Here is a 19,599-nt window from a genome sequence, read left to right as displayed (position 1 = left end):
GTGTGGAGGGCAGGGTCGGAGTGAGGCACTGAGGAGCTTAAGCAAGTTGCTTAACCTCTCTGTGCTTCAGTTTCCTCATCTGTGAAATGGGGGAGTGTTGGTATTTAATATTAATTGGTGAGACTATTAAATTGGTTAATCCATGTAAAGTGCTGGGAACTGTGCCCGCTGCGTACTGGGTTTGGATTTGTAAATAGAACTCAGTACAATAGAAACGCTGCCCTCACTCGCTGCTGGTGAGCACTGGGGAGGGAAGCAGTGGGCAAGAGAGTTCACACCGAGAGCCAACGATGCTGCCAGGTTTACACCAGAGAACAGAAGGCTCTGAGAGTTCAAGGGATTTTCCCAAAATCACTTAAGGAGGTAGAAGTGACTGAGCCAGGGTACAAATTTGGTCTCTGTGACACCTCACCAAGCCCCACACTATACCCTGCCAAGTTCCTGGTACCCCAATACCAATGAGACAGAGGAGGGGAGCAGAGGGCCATGTCTCTGTCCCCAGCATCTTCATCCTCCAGGGTGGGTAGGGGGCACATCAAGGTGTCACAGTCCTCTCCATGTGCTAAAGGCCATGCCTGGGATTAGCATGAGCACTGCATGTGGCTTGAGAAAACATGGTACAAGTCCTAGCTCCACCCATTACCAGTGGGCAAGTCACTTCACCTCACTTCACTGGGCTTTAGTTTCCTCATCTGTATAATGGGAATAATAACTACCCTAACTGTTGTAGGCATTAAAGGAAACAACAAATCTAGAAGCCAGGGCCTGGCATACAGAATATGTTCAACTGATGACTGCTGAATGTGACACACCACCATTATCCCCTATCACCAGGGGTAGAGCGGCTGGCTAGAATCAAGCATGGGGCCCAAAGAGCCCTTCACCCCATCACATCCCCTTTTCTTCAGGAAGAGGAAAGGTTAGAGCACCATCCCCTGCTCAGTGCCCATCTGGGAGGGGCTGGGAGTTCACAATCCTTACCCAGCAGCTTCCCCCCACCCGCACAAATACACCCCTTTTACATACCCTCACGGGAGGGTCCTGTCCTCCCAGACGCAGCATCCTGTCCCCATTCTCCAGGACACTGAGACCACAGCTGTGGTCCAGCTGCAGAACCCAGCCCAGCCACCCGACTGGCCCTGTACCAGAGACAGGAAGTGGGGCGAGAGCTGTGCTGCTGGATACCGAGCAGGGGTGGGCTGGGCCTTGTGAGCACGTCGTGTAGAGAGGACTGTAAGGGGGAGTTGCGACTGGCCTGCTCTACTTCACAAAGGTATTGCTAGGGGCGGAGCCCACGCAAAGGGTTGCTGTCCCCTTTGCTGCCTGGAGGCCTCTGCAGAGGCGGGAAAGCTGGGACTTAGCAAGGTTTTGCCACTAACTCACTACATGACTTGCATTCGCCCCCTTTCCTCTCTGGCCTCTGTTTTCCCACCTGTGAACTGGAACTGTATATTGAGCTCTCTGTGTCAGACACGATTCTAGGGACTAACACTGCAGTCCCCAACCCCTGGGCCTCAGACTGGTACCGGTGGTGGCCTGTTAGAAACTGGGCCGCACAGCAGGAGGTGAGCGGAGGGCCACGGCCACTCCCCATCCCGTGCATCACCACCTTAGTTCCGCCTCCTGTCAGATCAGCGGTGGCATTAGATTCTCACAGGAGCGCGAATCCCACTGTAAACTGCGCATGCGAGGGATCTAGGTTGCGCTCCTTATGAGACTCTAATGCCTGATGATCTGAAGTGGAGCCGAGGTGGTGATGCTAGCGCTGGGGAGTCGCCGTAAAACATAGATTATCATTAGCAGAGAGGTTTGACCATAATACATCAATTGCTTACAGACTCCTATCAAAACCCTATCAGTGAGTGGCAAGTACCAATGTATTAACAATGATAATAAAGTGCACGATAAATGTAATGCACTTGAATCATCCCCAAATCATCCCCCCCCCACACCCCTGTCTGTAGAAAAAATGTCTTCCATGAAACCTGTGCCTCGTGCCAAAGAGGTTGGGGATGGCTGCACTAGCAGACAAGGCAAAGTCCTTGCACTCAGGGAGCTTCGTTCAACCAATATATAACAGGTCAAGTGGTGAAAAAGTCTATGAAGAATAATAAAGTGGTGTGAGGGGGCAGAGTGAGGGGTCTGAGATAGCTTCTCTTAGAAGGTGACATGAGCAGAGGAAATGAGGAAAGGGACCATGTGGATATCTAGGGAAGCATATTCTAGGCAGAGGGAAGAGCAAGTGCAAAGGCCCTGGGGCAAGAACATACCTGGAAAATTTTAAAAAATGAGGAAACAGCATGGCTGGCAGGGAATAAATGAGGGGAGACGAAGACCAAGGCAGGTAGCTCCCAGCTTATGGAGGCTAAAGGCCATTGTAAGGACTTTGCATTTTACTCTGAACTGACCAGTGGGCCACAGGAAAGCCAGGCCTGGGCTTGGGTGCAGAGCCTGCCTGGTGCTACGTGTGCATCTCTGTGTATGAGCACCGAGCGGGAGATAGCTGACCTCTGCTCACTTATCCTGGTGTCCTGGACATGTCCTTCCAGAAGAGACAGCAACAGGGCAGGGATTAGAGTGAGACACGTGAAGCCTGGAGTGAGTGAGACACTTGGTGCAGGTGTAAAACTTAAGGGGACATCAAAAAACTCAGTAATTAAGATAAAATAATATTTTCCTGCAACATGTTTAAAAATCAAAATTAATGCCCAAAATTCCACGATGAACAAAATGCCAACATTTTAAATAAAGACAAGATCCGACTCTGAACTTGCATGATCCTCTCTCACTGACTTCACCCTAATCTCAGCCCTGGTTGCAATAAAACTTAATTTACAAAACAAGGCAGCTGGCCCACAGAGCTGTAGTTTGCCCATTTGGTTTTTAAAAATACTGCCTGAAAGTATTACTTATGTTGGCACTACCTACATTTTTCACCCAGGCCATCGCCTCTCTTACCTCACCCTAGTCCTGGCCGTGGATAACAAGGAAGCCTTCGTGTTACACACTGAGGGTCCCAGTGCTCACGTCTCCAGGGGCTCAGGGAGGCAAGGGGACGGTGGGTGATGGAGCTGGGATCTGAACTCTAGTCCCACGCCAAGGCCCACTGCCTGGCCCTCACACTCTACCATGTTCCATCCCAGAATGCTGACTTTAATGAATATCGATTTTTTTAAAACTTTTTATTCAAGTATAATAGTCATAGAAAAAAGTGAGTGTACCATCATTGTTCAGCTTGCTACATCCTTACAAACTGAGCACACCTGTGTAACCAGCAAATTTAAAGCACATTTTATGTTTCCAACAAAGCAGAGATTAGCACTGGGCCAGCTGCGGAGGGTTTTCAAGACCAAGCAGAAGACTTGGAACAGTAAGGCTCCAGGACTGGTCTGATCCAGAGCTTAGGGGCCCTGGATTGAGACTGAGAAACTAGGGGAGCGAGATGGTATAGGAGGTGGACTTCCAACCTGAGCCTAGAGCCAAAGCTTAAGTCTGCTTACAATACTGAACAAAAGCTTAGAAAATAATTAACAGCTTCCATAAAAAGTAATTCTGCTTTCTTTAACAGGACATGGCAACCCCCAGTCAAAGCCAGCACAAATTGGTTTCAGCCAAGAGAAAGCCCAAAGTTGACCACTCGTAGACTTTTTCCCTCATTTTAGTGCTAACGATCGCATCCAAGGGTGGAGATTTAACATGCTAATGAGACATGCGATGCATGGAAACGCATGATGGCCAAATGGGCAGCTGCCAACAAAACTCCGCCTCTCCATGCTATGATTTCAATGCTGGAGCTCAACTTTCTTTCTCTCCCCTTTAAAAGTTCCCCAGCCCTCAGGCAGTCTGATTGCTTCTTAAGCAGCACTGTCTCCCTTATGTCCGAACATGAGCCCCATTAAACATGAGCCTTGCCTGTGACTCTCCTTTGACCTCGGGCTAATTTCTCTTGCATACAGAGTCCAAGGGCCTGCGCCAGGTAACAGGAGGGGTGCAGCACTGAGGTCGAGGAAGAGGGCCCCATGCGGGAGAGGGCAGAGAGAGACGGTGAGGGCTGCCCCTGGAGGCGGGTGAGGCCCAGCCCTCCCGCCCAGGTAAGCCGGTTAGAATGCAGCAGCCGCCAAGCCCAGGCGCGGGCGGGTCCCGGTGACTCAACCGGTGCCAGGAAGGGGGAGTTCCTTCTGCTCTCCAGAGCTCCCAGACAGCAGCCTGATCCAGGCCGGCTCCTGGGGCGCCAGGCCCCCGCAGCCAGCAGCCCGGCCCCGGGGTGGGACCCCCTACTCCCGGCCTGGCCCGCCTCCCTCCTGGCCTCAGCTACTGGGGCCCATCTCGGGGACGAGGCCGCGGGTGGCGAGAGCTCTGCCGGCGCCGTGGGGGCCACCTGGGTCCTGGCCCCGACGGCGCCCCGAGGACCTGCTAGAGGCGTAAGTAGCGACTGCGGGGGCTGGGAGAGACGGAGAAGAAGCCCCGAGTCCCCTGCCCGGCCCCCTGCGTCCCAGCTCACCCCTTCCAGCCCCAGCCGACGCGGGACTAGGAGAGGTGGCCTGGCGCCGCCGCTGTGTCCCTCACTGGCCCTCGTGGTGAGGACCCCAGACGCGGCTCCTGGGCGGCCCGAGTCAATGACCAAGACGCTGTCACCCCAGCGGACGGCCCCACCTGAGGACATCCCACCGGCAGGCCCAGCCTCACCTGGCGGGCGGCAGGCTCCATGCTCTTTCCCATTCTCGGACCGGGTCCCGGAGGTCAAGCTGAGCGTTCCTGACCCCCTCGGACTGCCTGGCAGCGGCTCCTTCCTACCACCACGGTTCACAATTCCAGATGTGCTTCCAGATGTGCTTCCCCCCCACCCGTCCCCCCCCCCCCCGGCTGGCACCGCTGGGAGAGGGCCCCCCTTTCTCCAGCACCCTCATCTTAGAAGGCTCAGAGCCCGAACAAGGGCTGAATTCAGAGAATCTCTCTTTACCTCCAAAGTCGGTTTTCTGACACGAATTCCCACGCAGGGGCAGGGGGATTAGGGATGCTCAGATCTGCTATAGGACAGGGGAGGCCGGATAGTCACTAACCGGATTTCCCAGAGGGACAACGTCTGGCGGCATGGGCCGCAGGCGGAGACCGAGGGGGTGGGCAAAGGGTGCCTGAGGAACTTGATCGCTCCCATCTTTGGGGCAACAAGATTGGGGGGCCGCAGTGATTCAAACAGTTGGCCGGGGGTAGTTGTGGTTTCTCGCGCTCTGTCTCCTGATTTTCCGCAAACTTTTGCAGAGTTTAGGGCAGGCGAAGGAAAGCGCGCAGCCCCTTGTGCAGCCCGCGGGGCTCTGGGCCTCGGGGGGGGCGGAGATTTGGGGAGACTGAGGCCCCACTCCGGGAGCGCAGAGGAAGCGCGCCGAGCCGGCTTCCTGTGGGGGCTCGGGCCTCAGGCGCCCCGCGGACAGACGTGTCCGGCCGGGGCAGGGCCGAGCCCGGCGCGGAGGAGGGGACCGGGAGGGGGGCGACTGGGAAGGCGAGGAGGGGCGGGGAGAGGGTGGGCCAGGGAAGAGGGGAGGAGAGAGGCGAGCGCGGGAGGAGCGAGGGGGCTGGTGGGAGAGAAGGAAGAAGGAAGGGGGCGAGCGGCGGGAGCTGGCGCCGAGATGGGAGAAAGGAGCGAGTGAGAGGGAGGGCCCGCCGGGCGAGCACCGAGGAGCCGAGTGGCCCCTCGGCGGGGGCGCCCGCGGCAGGCGCATGGCGGGCCCCGCGCGGTGACCGGGCTGGGCGAGAGAGTCGCGCGCAGCTTGCGCGAGTAAGTGGACGGGGGAGGCGCACGGCCGCGGCTGGATCGCCCCCTGCCCGCCCCCAGCCCCCGAGGAAGGTCGGCCCCGCCCGCTGAGCCCTGTTTTCCGCAGGTCCCGGGCCGATGTACCAGGTGAGCAGCCAGCGCCCCCCTCGCTGCGACGCGCCCCATGGAGCCCCCAGCGCAGCCCCGGGCCCAGGTAGGACCCGGAATGGACAGCAAGGCTGGACATGAGCGCGGTGGGCGGCTGCGGGGGCCAGTTACTGCTTCTCCCCCCTCCTGCCTGAGACTCGGGGAGACCGCTCCAGGGAGCTTGGTGGGGTGGGGACGAGAAGTCTGGGTATCGGGGACCTGGTCCAAGCAGAGTAGAAGGCTGGGGTGAGGGGGCAGGGCCCGCAACAGAAGCTGCGGCTTCGCCAAGTTGGCTCCGACCTCCCCCAGCCCCAGCACCAGACACACACACTCACACACACACACACACACACACACACACACTCACTCACTCTCTCTCACACTCACACACTGCAGTTTCTGTCTGTCCGTCTGGGATTTGTGTCCCAGCCGTTTCTGCCCAGTGTGTAAATATTTATGGGGGCCTTGAAGGGGCAGTTGTCTGAGTCTTTCTCTCTTTCCCTTCCCCCAGCTCAAGCAGAGCCCAGAGCTTCCCGAAAACTTTTGTCTGCCACGAGCGGCTGCGGGACCGGCCCCTCCCCTCTGTCTTGCCATCTCCTCTCCCTCGCCTGCCTTTTCTTACTGCCGAACAGCCCCTGCCGCTCCTACCCTGCAGGCTGCGTCTCTTTCTCTCGCTCCCCCAACCCAAGTGTGGACCAAGGGACAGTTTGCGACTCCCTGAGGGGTTCTGGGGTAGGGGCCCTGCTGGCTGTGGCTCTCAGCCCCTTCCCCTCACTGAATGTGGGCCTGAGCTGAGGCGCACAATGGAAGTCCTGGTCAGGGAGAAGCCAGGAACATCTGGGATGTGTTTGGGGGCAGGGCATGGGGTGCAGGAGTGTAGGCTCAGAGCTCATGACTTGAATCCTTCTTCTAGGGTAGTGTAATTCTTTGCCTTCCTGCCGCCAGCCCCGTTCTCCCTTTCTCCCCTTTTTGGTTCCCCAAATACTGAAGGTGTGCTCCTGGATCTCTGACACTAACTCCCTGCGTGGCCTTGGATGAGCTCCTTCCCCTCTCTGGCCTCAGTCTCCACACCCACCAAGAGTCCGTCTGCCTGTTTGGAGGGGCCCATCTCAGCGCCCTGTCTATTTGGTGTAGATGCCCAGCAGTGGAGCTGGGGGGTCTCCTAAACCAGAATGAGGACAAGTAGGAGATGTATGGCCAGTGGCCAGCACATAGATGAGACCAATATGTCTGCAGCCCATCTTGGCCAACCCTCAGATTTCCTCCTCTGTCTGTGGGGCCCCTGCAGCAGGGACTTATGGGAAATAAGTTCCTCCAAGAACTGGGCTACTCTAGGCTGGAGGGAAAGCTAGGGGCAGGAGGCTCCGAAGAGTCTTTCTCTGTGTCTGGGAACCTTCCTTGTCCCTCTGAGCCTCTCTCTCTCCTCCCCTCTTCCTCAGCCTCCTCTCTCTCCCATCCTCCCGCCTTCCCCAGCTTTCTTCCTCCCCTTATCCTTTTTCTCTGCTCTCTCCTCCACTACCTCCTTCCAAGATCCCTCCCTTGTTTGACTCCTTCTCAGCCACAGGAGCAAGAGGAAGGGGCTAAGTGTGCTCAGAGCAGGCCCCAGGCCAGGGTGGGCACCTGGGAGGTTTAAGTCCTGGGCTGTAACTTGAGGCCCCTCAGCGCCCCAGCAAGCCCCCTCCCCAGCCTGGGCTGGGCCAGACAATGTGGCTTTCATAACTCAAGGCCTTGCTCTGCCACCGCTTTGGGAGAATGAGCCTGCTTCCCAGGAAGCCCAAACCGCAGGAGACCCAGCCAAAACCCCACAGACGCCTGAATCCGAGACCAGAATCCCCCACGCTCCGCTCCCTGAGCTCTGACAGAACAGCAAGGCCACAGCGCTGCCCCCAGGGGCCCTGCTGGCAGGACAGCCAGGGAGCAAGTTGGCCCCTTCCCTCAGCCGCCCAAGATGCAGACAGGGCACAAGGGGACTCAGGACAGATCTGGTTGGGGCAGGTGGCCAAGCCCCCACACCCTTGGCTCCCCCGGTGACCTCCTCCCCACCCACCCCTGAGAGCCCCAGGAGCCTGGCTCCCTAACCCACAAGCAGATTTCTGCCCAGCACTGGGGCGTCACATTCCTGCTCATGGTTCTAAATTGAATTTCCTGGGGAATTGGAGTCTTCATACCTAAAATAAAACCAACTCAGCCCAGCCTAACTGGCCAGCTCAGGCCCTCTCCAGCTCTCAGCTTGGTGGCCTGGGACTGTGACCAGTGGATTCACATTAACTACGGGTGCATCAAAGGAGTCCATATTCTCTGTCCTTCTTGGAGTTCAGGGCTAAAGGCCACCCCTAGTCCTCAGTTCTCTCTCTCTCCGCTTCCCTGACTGGCATTCCAAACCCCAGAGCTCAGTACTCACTGATAGACATTGTTTGAGTGCCCACGGGGGATGCAGACATGAACACTGACGCCACCCCACCAGTGGTTGGGGAGGGCTATTATCTGGTTGAGGAACCAGGACTTCACTACGGTTATAATTAAGAAGAGGTGACACTGGGAGCTAAGCTCTCAGCAGCTGGGCCACTTGGAGGAGGGACTATTGGCTCTGGGGTCAGAGAAGCTTTCTGGAGGAAGAAGTGAAGCTTGAGGTGTGTCAGGAAGGATGGGCTGGATTTGGAGAGTGGGAGAAGGGAGGGGTAGGACATTCTGGTCAAGAGGAACAGTATGAGCATGGGCGGGGTGGTCAGAAGGCCCAGTGATGGCCCAGGGCCATGGAGAGGCCAGTCTGTCTGAGACACTGGATCCTTGTGCATTAAAGATTGAAGGTGAGGACTGAGGCCTTGAATGCCAGACCAAGGAGAGACTGAAGTGTGGGGTTCCAGCCACCACTCTCCAACCAGATGAGGTCCTGGCCCTCTCTGTCCAGAGATGGTCAGAGCTCCAAGGGGAAAACCCAGATCCACCGTCCACAAAGACAATGACAAGGGCTGGATTTGAGGGACCAGGCTTTGGAGCTCTGGAACATGAGCTTCTCTCCACACCAGCCAGGGATCTTGTGGCCGAAACCCCCATGGGCACTGTCCAGGCTTGAACTTGTCCACCCCCCAGCTTCATGGACAGCAGGCAGAGGGAGCCCCCAGAGTCCCTGCCGACATTGGGAGTCTCTCAGCCTTCCCTCTTGGGCTTTTGGATTGACACATGGCTCTTCCACTCCCTTCTGTGGCCAGCTGTCTTTCCAGAACTCCAGGCATGGACCTGAACCTTGTCCGGTGCTAGGAATGAGAATGTGTCGAAACAAAGGGGCTGTTCCCTTTCTGTATTTCTCCCTTGTGGATTGGACCCCTGAGAGGAGGGGTGCAGGGCTGGGGGCTTCTGCTCAGAGGTGCCACCAGCATGTATGGCACCCCTGTGCAAATTAGAGATGCCCCTGTGGGCAGATGGCACCTACTAGGAGAACAGAGCTCCAACCAGGGACTTCAGCCGCACCCACTCACCCCCTCAGCAGCACATGCCTTTATGCGGGGCGTCAATTGCACGTCCACACGGTGGGCCTCCTCAGCCTCCGCTGGCCACCCCTTCCCTGCAGCCCACTCTGCACTTCCACCCTCCAGGAGTTTCTTCTGCGGTGTCTCTTGGTCACAGAAAGGAAAACTGGGCTCTTGGGCCTCCCGATATGTGAGCTCTTGGGCTGCGCCTCTGCCTGCCCTCTCTGCTCCGTCTGCTCCCCACGGGAGCTGCTTCTCGGTCAGTGTCTTGGTATCTGGGCCCCCTGGGGCAATGTCTCCTGCATAGACGAGGTCTTCCTGCCACTTCTTCTTCCTTCTTATTCTCCTTCCCTGTCTCTGGGCACTTGGTGTAGCCCCCTTTTCTGCCCTCAGTGCTGGTCTCCTGGGTCCCCTTTGTGCCCCTCCTGGCTCCAGGAGGTGTCTGTCCCTCTGTGTGTCTCTGGTTCAAGATGACTGGATTTGGTTTTCTTTTCTTCTTCGTTTTCCCTTCAAAGTCTGGTGCCTGGCAGGCTTCCTACAGGACAGGCCTCCTCGGGCCTTGGTCTGGGCTCTATAATTTCCTGTTCCCACCAGGTTCAAGGTCACCAGCCCTGTAGGTGACTGTTAGGAGAGACTGCCCAGGGAGTGGAGACACTGGGTGAGGAGGACAGAGGTGGGGACTCTACTCTTCTTAAACCCTCTTTCTCACCTTCCTCCCTGTCTAAACCCGAGGGCCAAGAGAGCACAAATCCTGGCTCTGTCTACTGTGGGACTGACAGTGTCATCCCTGTGCATCCTGCTGACCTCAGGAGGAAGCCTGGGAAGTGGCCACAAGGCCTGCCGTGCCCCGGCTTTCGTTCTAAGCTTCCCAGCCTCAACGCCACCCAATCGCACGTGGTTTCCCTCCTCCACGCTGCAGCTGCTCACTCTAGGGGCCGGTTCTTGCTGCTTTTTTCAAAATTCCCCTTCTTGGCTGATGCCTGTTCAAGGATCCATGTGGGTGTGGCCTTCTCCAGGAAGCCGCCTAGTCGCACGCAGATACACCCGTCTGGGCTGTGAGCCTGTCTTCTGTGCTTCCACAGTTCCTGCAGATGACCCTCCTGTAACTTCTGCCCCTCCGTGTATGTGACAGCCACCACCTCACCCCAGCCCTGCAGGGAACTCCTCAGGCAGTGACTTGGTCTTTCTCTTTCTGGTATACCCAGTGCTTGTCACATTGCTAGGCGCCTCGTAGGTGCTTAATCAATGTTAAATCAAACAGCACGGAAAGGGAAGGAAGAAAGGGAAGGAGAGAGGGAGGAGCATGTGGGCAGGTGGGTGGGTGGGAGTGGGCATGAATAAGCCCCTGCATGCCAGGGCGCTGCTGAGCATTTTATTTATTCCCTGAAGCCCTGAGAGGTGAGCATTAGCATCCCCCCTGTCACACAAGGTGACCCAAATTCTGGTAACTTGCCCAAGCTGGTAACTTGAATATTCCGGCTCCTCTCTCGGGCGTTTTTCATTATACCATGTGGGAGAGTCAGGGCCCCCAGTCAGGGCCTGGGGCCACAGCAAGATGCCCCTGGGGGCCAGGGTCTGGAGCAGGACAGGGCCCTCCCTTCCTGGAAATTAGGACCCAAGCCCGAGCCTCCGTCTTCATGCCAGCTTAGCCTTAGCCATCAAGAGCCACGTCTGAGCTGGCGTGGGCCAGGCTCAGGGCTAGGAGAGGCACCGTCTAGCAGGCCGCGCTGTTCCTCCTTGGGTGTCGTCTCCACTTGCCTGCTCCCCCATCCCAGCCCTGCGACCGTGCAAAAGCCTTTTGGCTTTGTGAAGGAGGCTCTTGACAGGCCCAAAGAGCAGATGGGGCTGGAGGGAAGCCACCCCCTCCCTCCCTGGCACTGTGGGCGCCATGAAGGGCTCCCAGCAAGCAGCTCTGCTGCCCTCCAGGAATCCCCGGAGCCCCAGCGCCTCCCTCTCCTGCCCCAGCTCCTGTCTCCAGGCAGGGCCTGTGGTTCGCCCTGGGCAGGTGTGAGCATGCCCACTTGGGCCTGCCAGCCTCTGTGCTACCCACGTGGGGCCTCTGGGGCCTCCATTTTCCTGGCCATGGGGGCCAGGGTCTCTGAAGAGCAAGGGTTCCTCAGGGGTCTCAGTGTCAGAGGCCACAGAGGGATGCTCTGGGCTGCGGAGGAAGCCAGGCCACCAGATCTTCCTCTCAGTGTGCGTCCAGCTCCCGCCCCCAGACCTGCAGCCCAAACTTTAACCCGTCCCTTTAATTACCTCCCTCCTCTGTTCTCATCTCTCTCTGTCATCTGGAGACAGTTCAGAGAGGGACTCCATGTGCAAGCCCTCTCTGCTCTCTGCGATGGATTCCGTTTCCGTCTCCCTGTCTGTGTGTGTCTCTCAGTCTCCTTGTGGGGCGTGCACATGGGTGTTCATCGTGTGCTCTCTGGGCTTCGCTGCTGTGTCTGTTCATCCTCCTCTGTCCCCTCTGGGTCCTCTGCCTCTCTCCATGCCCTTTTGACCTCTGCATCTCTCCAAGTCTCTTGTTTCTGCGTCTCCCCTTCTCCTTCTCTTTCTCCCAACATGATAGTGAGAGGAGGCAGGTGGGGAGCCACCCTCTTGAGACCCCTGTCATTCCGACTGCACAGCTTGGGCTCTATGCGAGTTTCAGGCTGCACCCTACGCCCTGTCACTGCCTGGGGCTGCAGCCTGGGCCCCGCCTGTGACCCCTGGCTTTACCCTCAGGCCTTCCCGCCCCTGTGGCTGGGGCTTTGGGAGCTCAGACCCCTTTCTCCCCCAACCCACTTGCCGTCCCCCGCACCCTTCCTCCCCTGCGCCCAGGGGCCTGGTCCTGCCGCCTCAGGGACTGTGGGTTTCAAGGTGGCTCCATTTCTGCCTTCCACCGCCCCTGCACAGAGCCACTGTAATTACATGTGGCTGCGGTTCGCCTCTTCCCCAGCGCTCCTGGCTGTCTCCTTGCCCCTTCCTGCCTGTAGCCCCTCCCTGCTGCTCACCCCCAGGTTCCTCGGGCTCCTTCTCTGCCATCCTCCCCTCTCTGACCCAGTTCCTCCCTGTCTCCCTGCGTGCTCCATATGGCACCCCCTTCTCCCTCTTCCACCCCATCTCTGCCTTTCTCTCCATTGCTGACTTCCGTGCTGTTGCTGGCCTCCCTTCTGTCCCGGCTGGCAGTCACTGGGTTTCTGCGGCTCTCTCCTTCCATGCCAGTCTCCCGTGGCCCAATGCTCTCTTTCTCTCTGCTTCTACCTTTCGCTGCCCCTCTGGTTCTTTCTCTCCCCATCACTCTCACTGCCTGTCCCCGTCTCTCCATTGCTAGCCATCTGTCTATTCTCTCCTGCACTGTTTCTGCCTCTTCCTCCCATTGCCTTTATACTGCCGTCTCAGGCCCTGCCCGACACACACACACACACACACACACACACACACACGCACGCACAAACGCACACACCCCACCCCTTGCTCACTCACAGACTGTGGTTTGGGAGCTTTCTATTTTGGAGTCTGGAACTGTCGTCAGCTAGGGTAAGGGCTGGGTAACTGGTGCACAGAGACCAAGACTGAGGGCTCACTCAGCATGCTGGGCTGGGGACTGGGCCCAGGCTGGGAAATAGGAGGCCCCAGGAAAACATACCTCAGTCATCTGCTTTTTCCCTAGCCCAGACCCTATCCCTCCTGCCTGGGCTGGAGGTAGTAACAGGACCCACTCACCCTGCAGAGGCAGCACCAGAAGAGGGCTCCCTGGAGGAGGCGGCACCCCCCATGCCCCAAGGCAATGGCTCTGGGGCCCCCCAGGCCCTGGACAGCACTGACCTCGATGTCCCCACAGAAGCTGTGACATGTGAGTCCTAGGGAGTTGGGGGCTTGGGGTGGCAACATGTAGAGGATGCACTAGGGGATCCAACCCCAAGAGGTTGGCGGAAATGCAGTGGGCGTCCACAGGTGCATCCACTTGGCCAGGCCCTTGACAGTGGCAGCATGGGCAGAGGAAGGTGTAGGGCACTGTCTCTGTGCTTTCTGTCGAGGGGGAGACCTCCACTACCAAGTGGTGAGGACGCAGGGGAGTGTGGGCAGGCTCCAGGCAGGTGGCTCACCGCAGAGTGCGTGAGGCTGTGTGGAAGGAGGCAGCCTGGCCTTTGGAAGAGAGCTGGGAGCCGGGCGGGACAGGGAGCTGGAGCCCAGTGCAGCCCCATCCTCCGGGGATCAAGGGTAAGAGGAAGGAGAGAAGCCCTCTGCTGCTCTGGGGAGAAAGGAGCAAAACTCAGCTCCATCCCCAGGCCTGGCCTGAGGTCTCCAAGGAGGTCCTGGGAGCGAACTCTCCACCCTCCCCTCCAGAGCAGGGGAAGCGGCACTGAGATTGTTTTATAATAACTAAAGATCCTCCAAATCTACAGACATAAGTTTACTTTCCAACTTTCTCTCCCTGAGTAAGCTCATGTGCTCTCCAAATCAGCCTGCAGTAAGGCAGCAGGATAGCTACTGCCCAGCCCATTTTACAGATGAGGAAACTGAGGCCCAGAGAACAGCTCACCCTCGTCACAAGCTGGGCAACTCAGGTCTCCTGGCCCAGTGCTCTCTCCTGTGCCTGCCTGCCTAGCTGGCATGGCTGAGCAGGAGCCGCCTTCAGCCGGGGCATCTGGGGCTAAGTTGGACTCCCTGGAAGTCAGGGTTACTAAGTCTGCTAGTGCACTGCCCTCGGCCTCCTGCAGACACACCCACCAGCAGAATTGAGAGAAAGAGGTCAGTGCTGTGGCCATGGAGAAGGGGGCCTGGATGGAAGTGGGACAGACACTGCTGTGTCTATGGGCCCCGAGTGTTTGCTCTGTGACTCAGCCCCCAGCCTGCCCCCAGGGCCACCCCCGCACGGCCATGGCCACAGGCAAGCTCTGTGTCTGCCCACACCTCCCAGGGCCCTCAGCTCACCACACACTCCCGCCCTCTGGTCACTGTGCCCATGTTTAGGCAGCAGGGCAAGGGGCACCGAAGCTGGCCAAGGACTTGGTCCAGTCACCGTCTGTGGGGCCAAGAGGTGGGGGCAAGATGATTCAGGCCTGGCCACTTCCCACGGCCTTACCCCTGTTTACCCGGATGCAGGCACCAGCCGACGCCTCTTGCCAGAGGCTCCCCAGAGCCCTGACTCCCACCCTCCCCGGACTCCCCACCTTGTCCTGGGCTCCTTTCTCCCAATCGCCATGCCCCTTCTCCACTTCCTAGCTATGGGACCTTTGGCAAGTTTTACCTTCTCTGGGCCTCAGTTTTCTCATCTGTGAAATAGGGCCAGTAGTGGATCTATGGTGATGCTTAAAGAAGCTACTGCATGTAAAGCCCTTAGCGCTGTGCCGGGCCCCTAAGAACTGCTCAGAACACAAACTGCTATTACAGGAGTGGTGGCCATTGTGACAGTGCAGCTTATTCCCCAGTGCCTGTCTCCCAGCCGCTGCTCTGTGCCTGCCTCTCTGTCCTCTGAGCCCCGGCCCCTAGTCTCCAGGCTGGTCTCGTCTCTGATGCTTACTAGCAGTGCAACCCGGGGCAACTTACCGTACCTCTCTGAGACTCGGTTTCCTCATCAGTAAAAGAGCAATAGAGATATGGAGAGAATTAGCAAGTGCTTACAACAGTGGCTGACATGCAGTAAGTGCTCAATCAGTGTTGCGTCTTGTGACTACTGCCACTACTCGGAGCCCCAGCCCCCTCAGGCAAAGGAAGCACTGAGGCCACCCTCCCCTCTCCTTATCCGCCAGAGGCCCCCAGACATCTCCCTCCTCCACAGTCCAAATACACAGGCCAGGTCTGGGGGGAGTTGGGGACCCAGGCCCACTCCTGAGGGACTGCAATGCCCAACACTTACAGAGGGTCCTCAGGGCTGGGGAGCCCACCCAGGAGTCAGGGGCCTGAGCAGCTGAGAGGTCCCAGAGCTCCTGGTAACCCCTTCTCAGTCTCCCCACCCCACACACACACCTGCTGTCATCTCTTGAGAACAGAACCGAGCCATCCAGTTCTCATCCAGAACTGAGCATCCCCGAGTGAGGTATGGGAAGGAACTGGGGTTCGGGGGTCTCCAGGGTCAGCTTCCCTGCCCCCCACTGATAAGCTAAAGTTTGGTCCCTCGGCCTGGGATGGGGACCCAGGGGTCCTGGCTTCAGAGGTCTCCCTCCTGGCTCCCTCTTGCCTTCTCTTCTTTTTCACCCAGACCCCCAGAGCCCCTCCCCAGACTCCGCCAGCTGTCCGCAGAGGCAGGACGGGCGGGGGTGTGCAGGCTGAGGCTCTAGTGGACAAGCTCAGGAGGAAGGAGCAGGAGACAGAGGGGCTGCCGTGAGGAGCCCCTGGGTTCCAGGCCAGGCGTCCATCTCCAAACAGATGTTTCCAATAAATCACCCAGCAAGGGCAAAAACAGCTGGGGGCTTGGCAGAGGCCGAGGTGAAGGTTAACTGCTTCATTGCTATCCTCCCCAACCCTAGGCAAACGGTCCCTATCCCCCCACCGCTACCGCTATCACCACTCTTGTCAAAATCCCAGGATGCCAAGAGCAGGAGAGTAGATTTCGTGTGGGGTAAGGAGGGGTCCAGGGCTCTGAGCCCCTCCCCTTGCCTTGCATTTCTGTCTTTTCTGGAATTAGCACTGGACTAACTCAATTTCATGGTATGGTTCTGGGCTAGTTGTTTCTGCTATCTGGGCCTCAGTTTCCCCCTCTGCAGAATACAGGTGCAGCTGGGTGCCCTGTGGTGTATCTGCAAATGAAGCCGGCAGGAATAGAGCAGGGCTCTGTGGGCTGGCTGGCCCCCACCTTTCCCATCGCCCTTTCTCTTCGTCTCTCCAGGCCAGCCTCAGGGGAACCCCTTGGGCTGCACCCCACTACTGCCAAATGGTTCTGGCCACCCCTCGGAGCTGGGCAGCACCAGGCGGGCGGGGAATGGTACCCTGGGTGGCTCCAAGGCTCACCGGAAGTTGCAGACACACCCGTCTCTGGCCAGCCAGGGCAGCAAGAAGAGTAAGGGCAGCAGCAAATCCTCCGCCTCCCAGATCCCCCTCCAGGCGCAGGAAGGTAAGTGCCCATCCCACCTCTCCCTGGGAGATCCTTCAAAGCCGAGGTCCTCTACACGTGATCCACGTGTAGAGCAATAGAGATATGCACCTGCATCTCACCAGATTGCTGGTCAGAAGTGCAGAATTTCAGCCTCCTTCCAGGCCTCCTAGGTCTGGATCTCCAGGGTGGGGCTCAGCAAGCCCTCCACAGAGCCTGATGTATGCTCATATCGGCAAACCTTGCAAAGCGCACCTGTTGTTGGGTAAAGTGAGGCATCCCCGTGTTCTCAAGGCCAACCCTCATCCCTGCTGTCCCAGAGTTGCTGTACCAGGGAATGGAGCCACTGGGCTGACCCAGCTTAAGCCATTCCATTTCTGGAAACAGAAATTTTCCTTAAGGAGTGACACAAAGATCCTCGGCAGAGCCAGCCTGGGCAGCCAGCTCCCCTCCCCACGAGGCACGAGTTCAACGTGGTGACAGCTGCCTGCAGCTCAGTGGCTGCCTGACCTTCACCCCAGAATTTTTGATCGATTCCTGTCCATGTTGGGGGACCCTGGCCTGGTCATCTGCAAACAGGATTCAGTTTACACATTTGCACATAAAGTGTTCAGGAACCTTCCCACCCCATAGAGCAGATTCTGCCCAACAGTCTTGCCTATGACGGCGGCATCTATTCATTTAAAATGTCGTAGGCATCTGCTGTGTGCTGCGTGCCTGGCTCATGCCCTCAGAAAGCTCTCACGAGAGAGACACACACAGGTAGTCGCCATACGATGTGGTAAGTGCGGTGACAAAGGCACGCACAGAGGATTATGTGAACACGGGACACCCACACCAGCCCAGAAAGCAGAGGGAGCAGGGCCAAGGAGGGAAGTCTGGGAGGCTGCGGAGGAGGTGTCTGAGCAAGCCTTAGAGGAGGAGGACGCAGCCAGGGGAGCAGCAGCAGAGGTAGGAACGGCTGGCGCGCTAGATGATGACGTGCAAGGTGAGGAACAGGGCTTCCTCAGCCAGGCGGTGGGCAGGCCTAGACTTTATCTGGAGGGTAATGGGAAGCCACTGAAAGGCTTTAAACAAGGCGGTGACCTCATCAGATTTGCATTTTTAGAGAGCTACCCTATCTAGGTTGGAGACAGATTGCAAGGCCCTGTACAAGCCCCTCACCCCTCCACACAGGAACACGGGAGGACAGGGTCAGGCCCTGCACAGCCAAGTGACACCCCCAGGGGCCCACCTGGTCAGGGGAACTGGACGCTCTGCCCCACGACCTGGCCCCGGTAGGGGGATTCAGAGTGTGGGCTCTGGAGCCGGCCTGCCTGGATTCGATTCCCACCTCCTACCAGCCGAGTGCCCTAGGGCCGGGCAGGGTCATACTTTAATGCATTAACATTTATTCACTGAGCAAGACCATGTGCCAGGCGTTGTTCTAGGGACTTGTAATGTATTAGTGAACAAAACAAAAATGGCTGCCCTGGTGGAGCTGACGTTTCAGTAGGAGGAGATGACAATAAAGGTGAGGAAGTTATGTAGCACAGTGGAAGGTGACGAGTCCTTAGGGGAAGACAAAGGTGGCCAGGCAGGGCTGGGGCTGGGGAGGCAGGGGTGAGGTAAGCAGGTTGTGGTAGCACAGGTCACAGCCTAGCAGTGTCAGTGTTGGGGGTGGGGGGCTGAAGGCTTCAGTGACAGGTGGCCTCTGGGCAAAGGAGGAGGGCAGGGAGGGAGCCATGAATATCTGGGGCAAGATTGTCCCAAGCAGAGGGAGGAGGCCATGGTGGCTGCGGGGAGTGACAGGGGAGAGTAGTGGGAGAAGGGGACCCAAGGGGGCAGGGACCAGATCACACCAGGCCATGGGGCCACTGTAAGGGCTTCAACTTTTACTCTGAGTGAGGTGGGAGCCATTGGAGGGTTCTAAACTGGGGAGGGAAAGGATCCAACAAATGTTTCTTAAGGCTCCCCCGGGCCGCTATGTAGCGAGTATCTGATGGGAGCCGTGGGCAGGGTAGGGGGTGAGAGACCGTGAGGCGGCTGCTGCAGCTGCCTGAGTTAGAGACGAGCAGAGTGGTAGGATTCTGGGTGTAGACTGAACTTCTCTGTGCCTCAGTCTCTTCATCTGTAGAGTGGGGCTAATAATAGCCCCTGCCTCATAGAGCTGTTGGAAGTTTAAACTCATTTAATCCGTGCACAGCCCTTAGACGGGTGCCTGAAACATGTCATCACGCTGTGTGTTTGTTAAATAAATAAATTACGGGTGGTTAAGAGCAGGGACTCCGCATCCCAACTGCCTGGGCTAGAGCCCCTCTCTGGTGTGCTTAACTCTCTGTGCCTCCGGGTCATCACCTGTAAAAGGGAGCTGTGGGGACGGTGCATGAGCTTAACGCATGCTGAGCACTTCGCACGGGCGGCACGCGGTGAGTACGCGGTCGCCCTGCCGTTATTGCTGTGGCCGGGTCATACGCGCACGCGCACACGCACACGCGCACGCTCTCCCCCGCAGACTGCTGCGTCCACTGCATCCTGTCCTGCCTGTTCTGCGAGTTCCTGACGCTGTGCAACATTGTGCTGGACTGCGCCACGTGCGGCTCCTGCAGCTCCGAGGACTCGTGCCTCTGCTGCTGCTGCTGCGGCTCCGGCGAGTGTGCCGACTGCGACCTGCCCTGCGACCTGGACTGCGGCATCCTGGACGCCTGCTGCGAGTCCGCTGACTGCCTGGAGATCTGCATGGAGTGCTGCGGGCTCTGCTTCTCCTCCTGACCCCCCAGCGGGGCCAGCCCGGGGCTGTCACACGAGCCGCCCTTCCCCCTGGTCCTCTCCCACCCACCCGGTGCCCTCTGAACCCCAGCCCTGGGGAGAAGGGGGTGCTTGGAGGGGCCGCCTCAGCCGTGGGAGATGGGCCCACAGCAGGGAAGCCTCTCCTTTCACCGAGGACCCGGGGCTGCTGGGGGCCAGCGCCAGGGCTGGGGAACACTGTGAAAGTTAGGGGAGGGGCAGGAAGGTGGGGAGGGCAGGGCCAGCAGGGCTGTGTACTCTCTACCTCTCCCTGCCCTGGTGCCCACCCGCCTGTCCCCTGCGACCCCAGGCTTCGAGGACAGCAAAATGTGAAAAGAGACACCCCACCTTGCCCCTAGCCAGCCCTCCCCGTCTCCTTTCCTGGGCTCCTGTGGGTGCCTAAGCCGTGCAGTGACCTGAGAGGGCAGGGCTGGGCACAGGCCTGGGGTGGGGCG

The 19,599-nt window shown here is 58.2% G+C and overlaps 1 protein-coding gene across 4 annotated transcripts; it reads left to right on the top strand.

Annotated features, from left to right (window-relative positions):
- The first annotated feature begins 4,039 nt into the window (after positions 1 to 4,039).
- Positions 4,040 to 19,154, top strand: MDFI (MyoD family inhibitor). Of its 4 annotated transcripts, none has more exons than XM_012640821.1 (5): positions 4,040 to 4,091; positions 5,877 to 5,963; positions 13,016 to 13,198; positions 16,175 to 16,399; positions 18,873 to 19,154. In XM_012640821.1, the coding sequence occupies exons 2-5, from the start codon at positions 5,888 to 5,890 to the stop codon at positions 19,127 to 19,129; spliced, it is 741 nt and encodes a 246-aa protein (XP_012496275.1). In that variant the 5' UTR covers positions 4,040 to 4,091; positions 5,877 to 5,887; the 3' UTR covers positions 19,130 to 19,154. The 4 variants fall into 4 exon arrangements, with proteins under 4 accessions (XP_012496275.1, XP_012496276.1, XP_012496274.1 ...); XM_012640822.1 differs by lacking the exon at positions 4,040 to 4,091 and adding an exon at positions 5,405 to 5,497; XM_012640820.1 differs by lacking the exon at positions 4,040 to 4,091 and adding an exon at positions 5,556 to 5,773.
- Positions 19,155 to 19,599: the final 445 nt, after the last annotated feature.

Source organism: Propithecus coquereli, unplaced genomic scaffold (genome assembly GCF_000956105.1).
Source record: "Propithecus coquereli isolate 6110/MARCELLA unplaced genomic scaffold, Pcoq_1.0 Scaffold158, whole genome shotgun sequence".
Taxonomy (NCBI): domain Eukaryota; kingdom Metazoa; phylum Chordata; class Mammalia; order Primates; family Indriidae; genus Propithecus; species Propithecus coquereli.
Note: the sequence above shows the minus strand (reverse complement) of the source record. Positions and strands in the feature narration are given on the sequence as shown.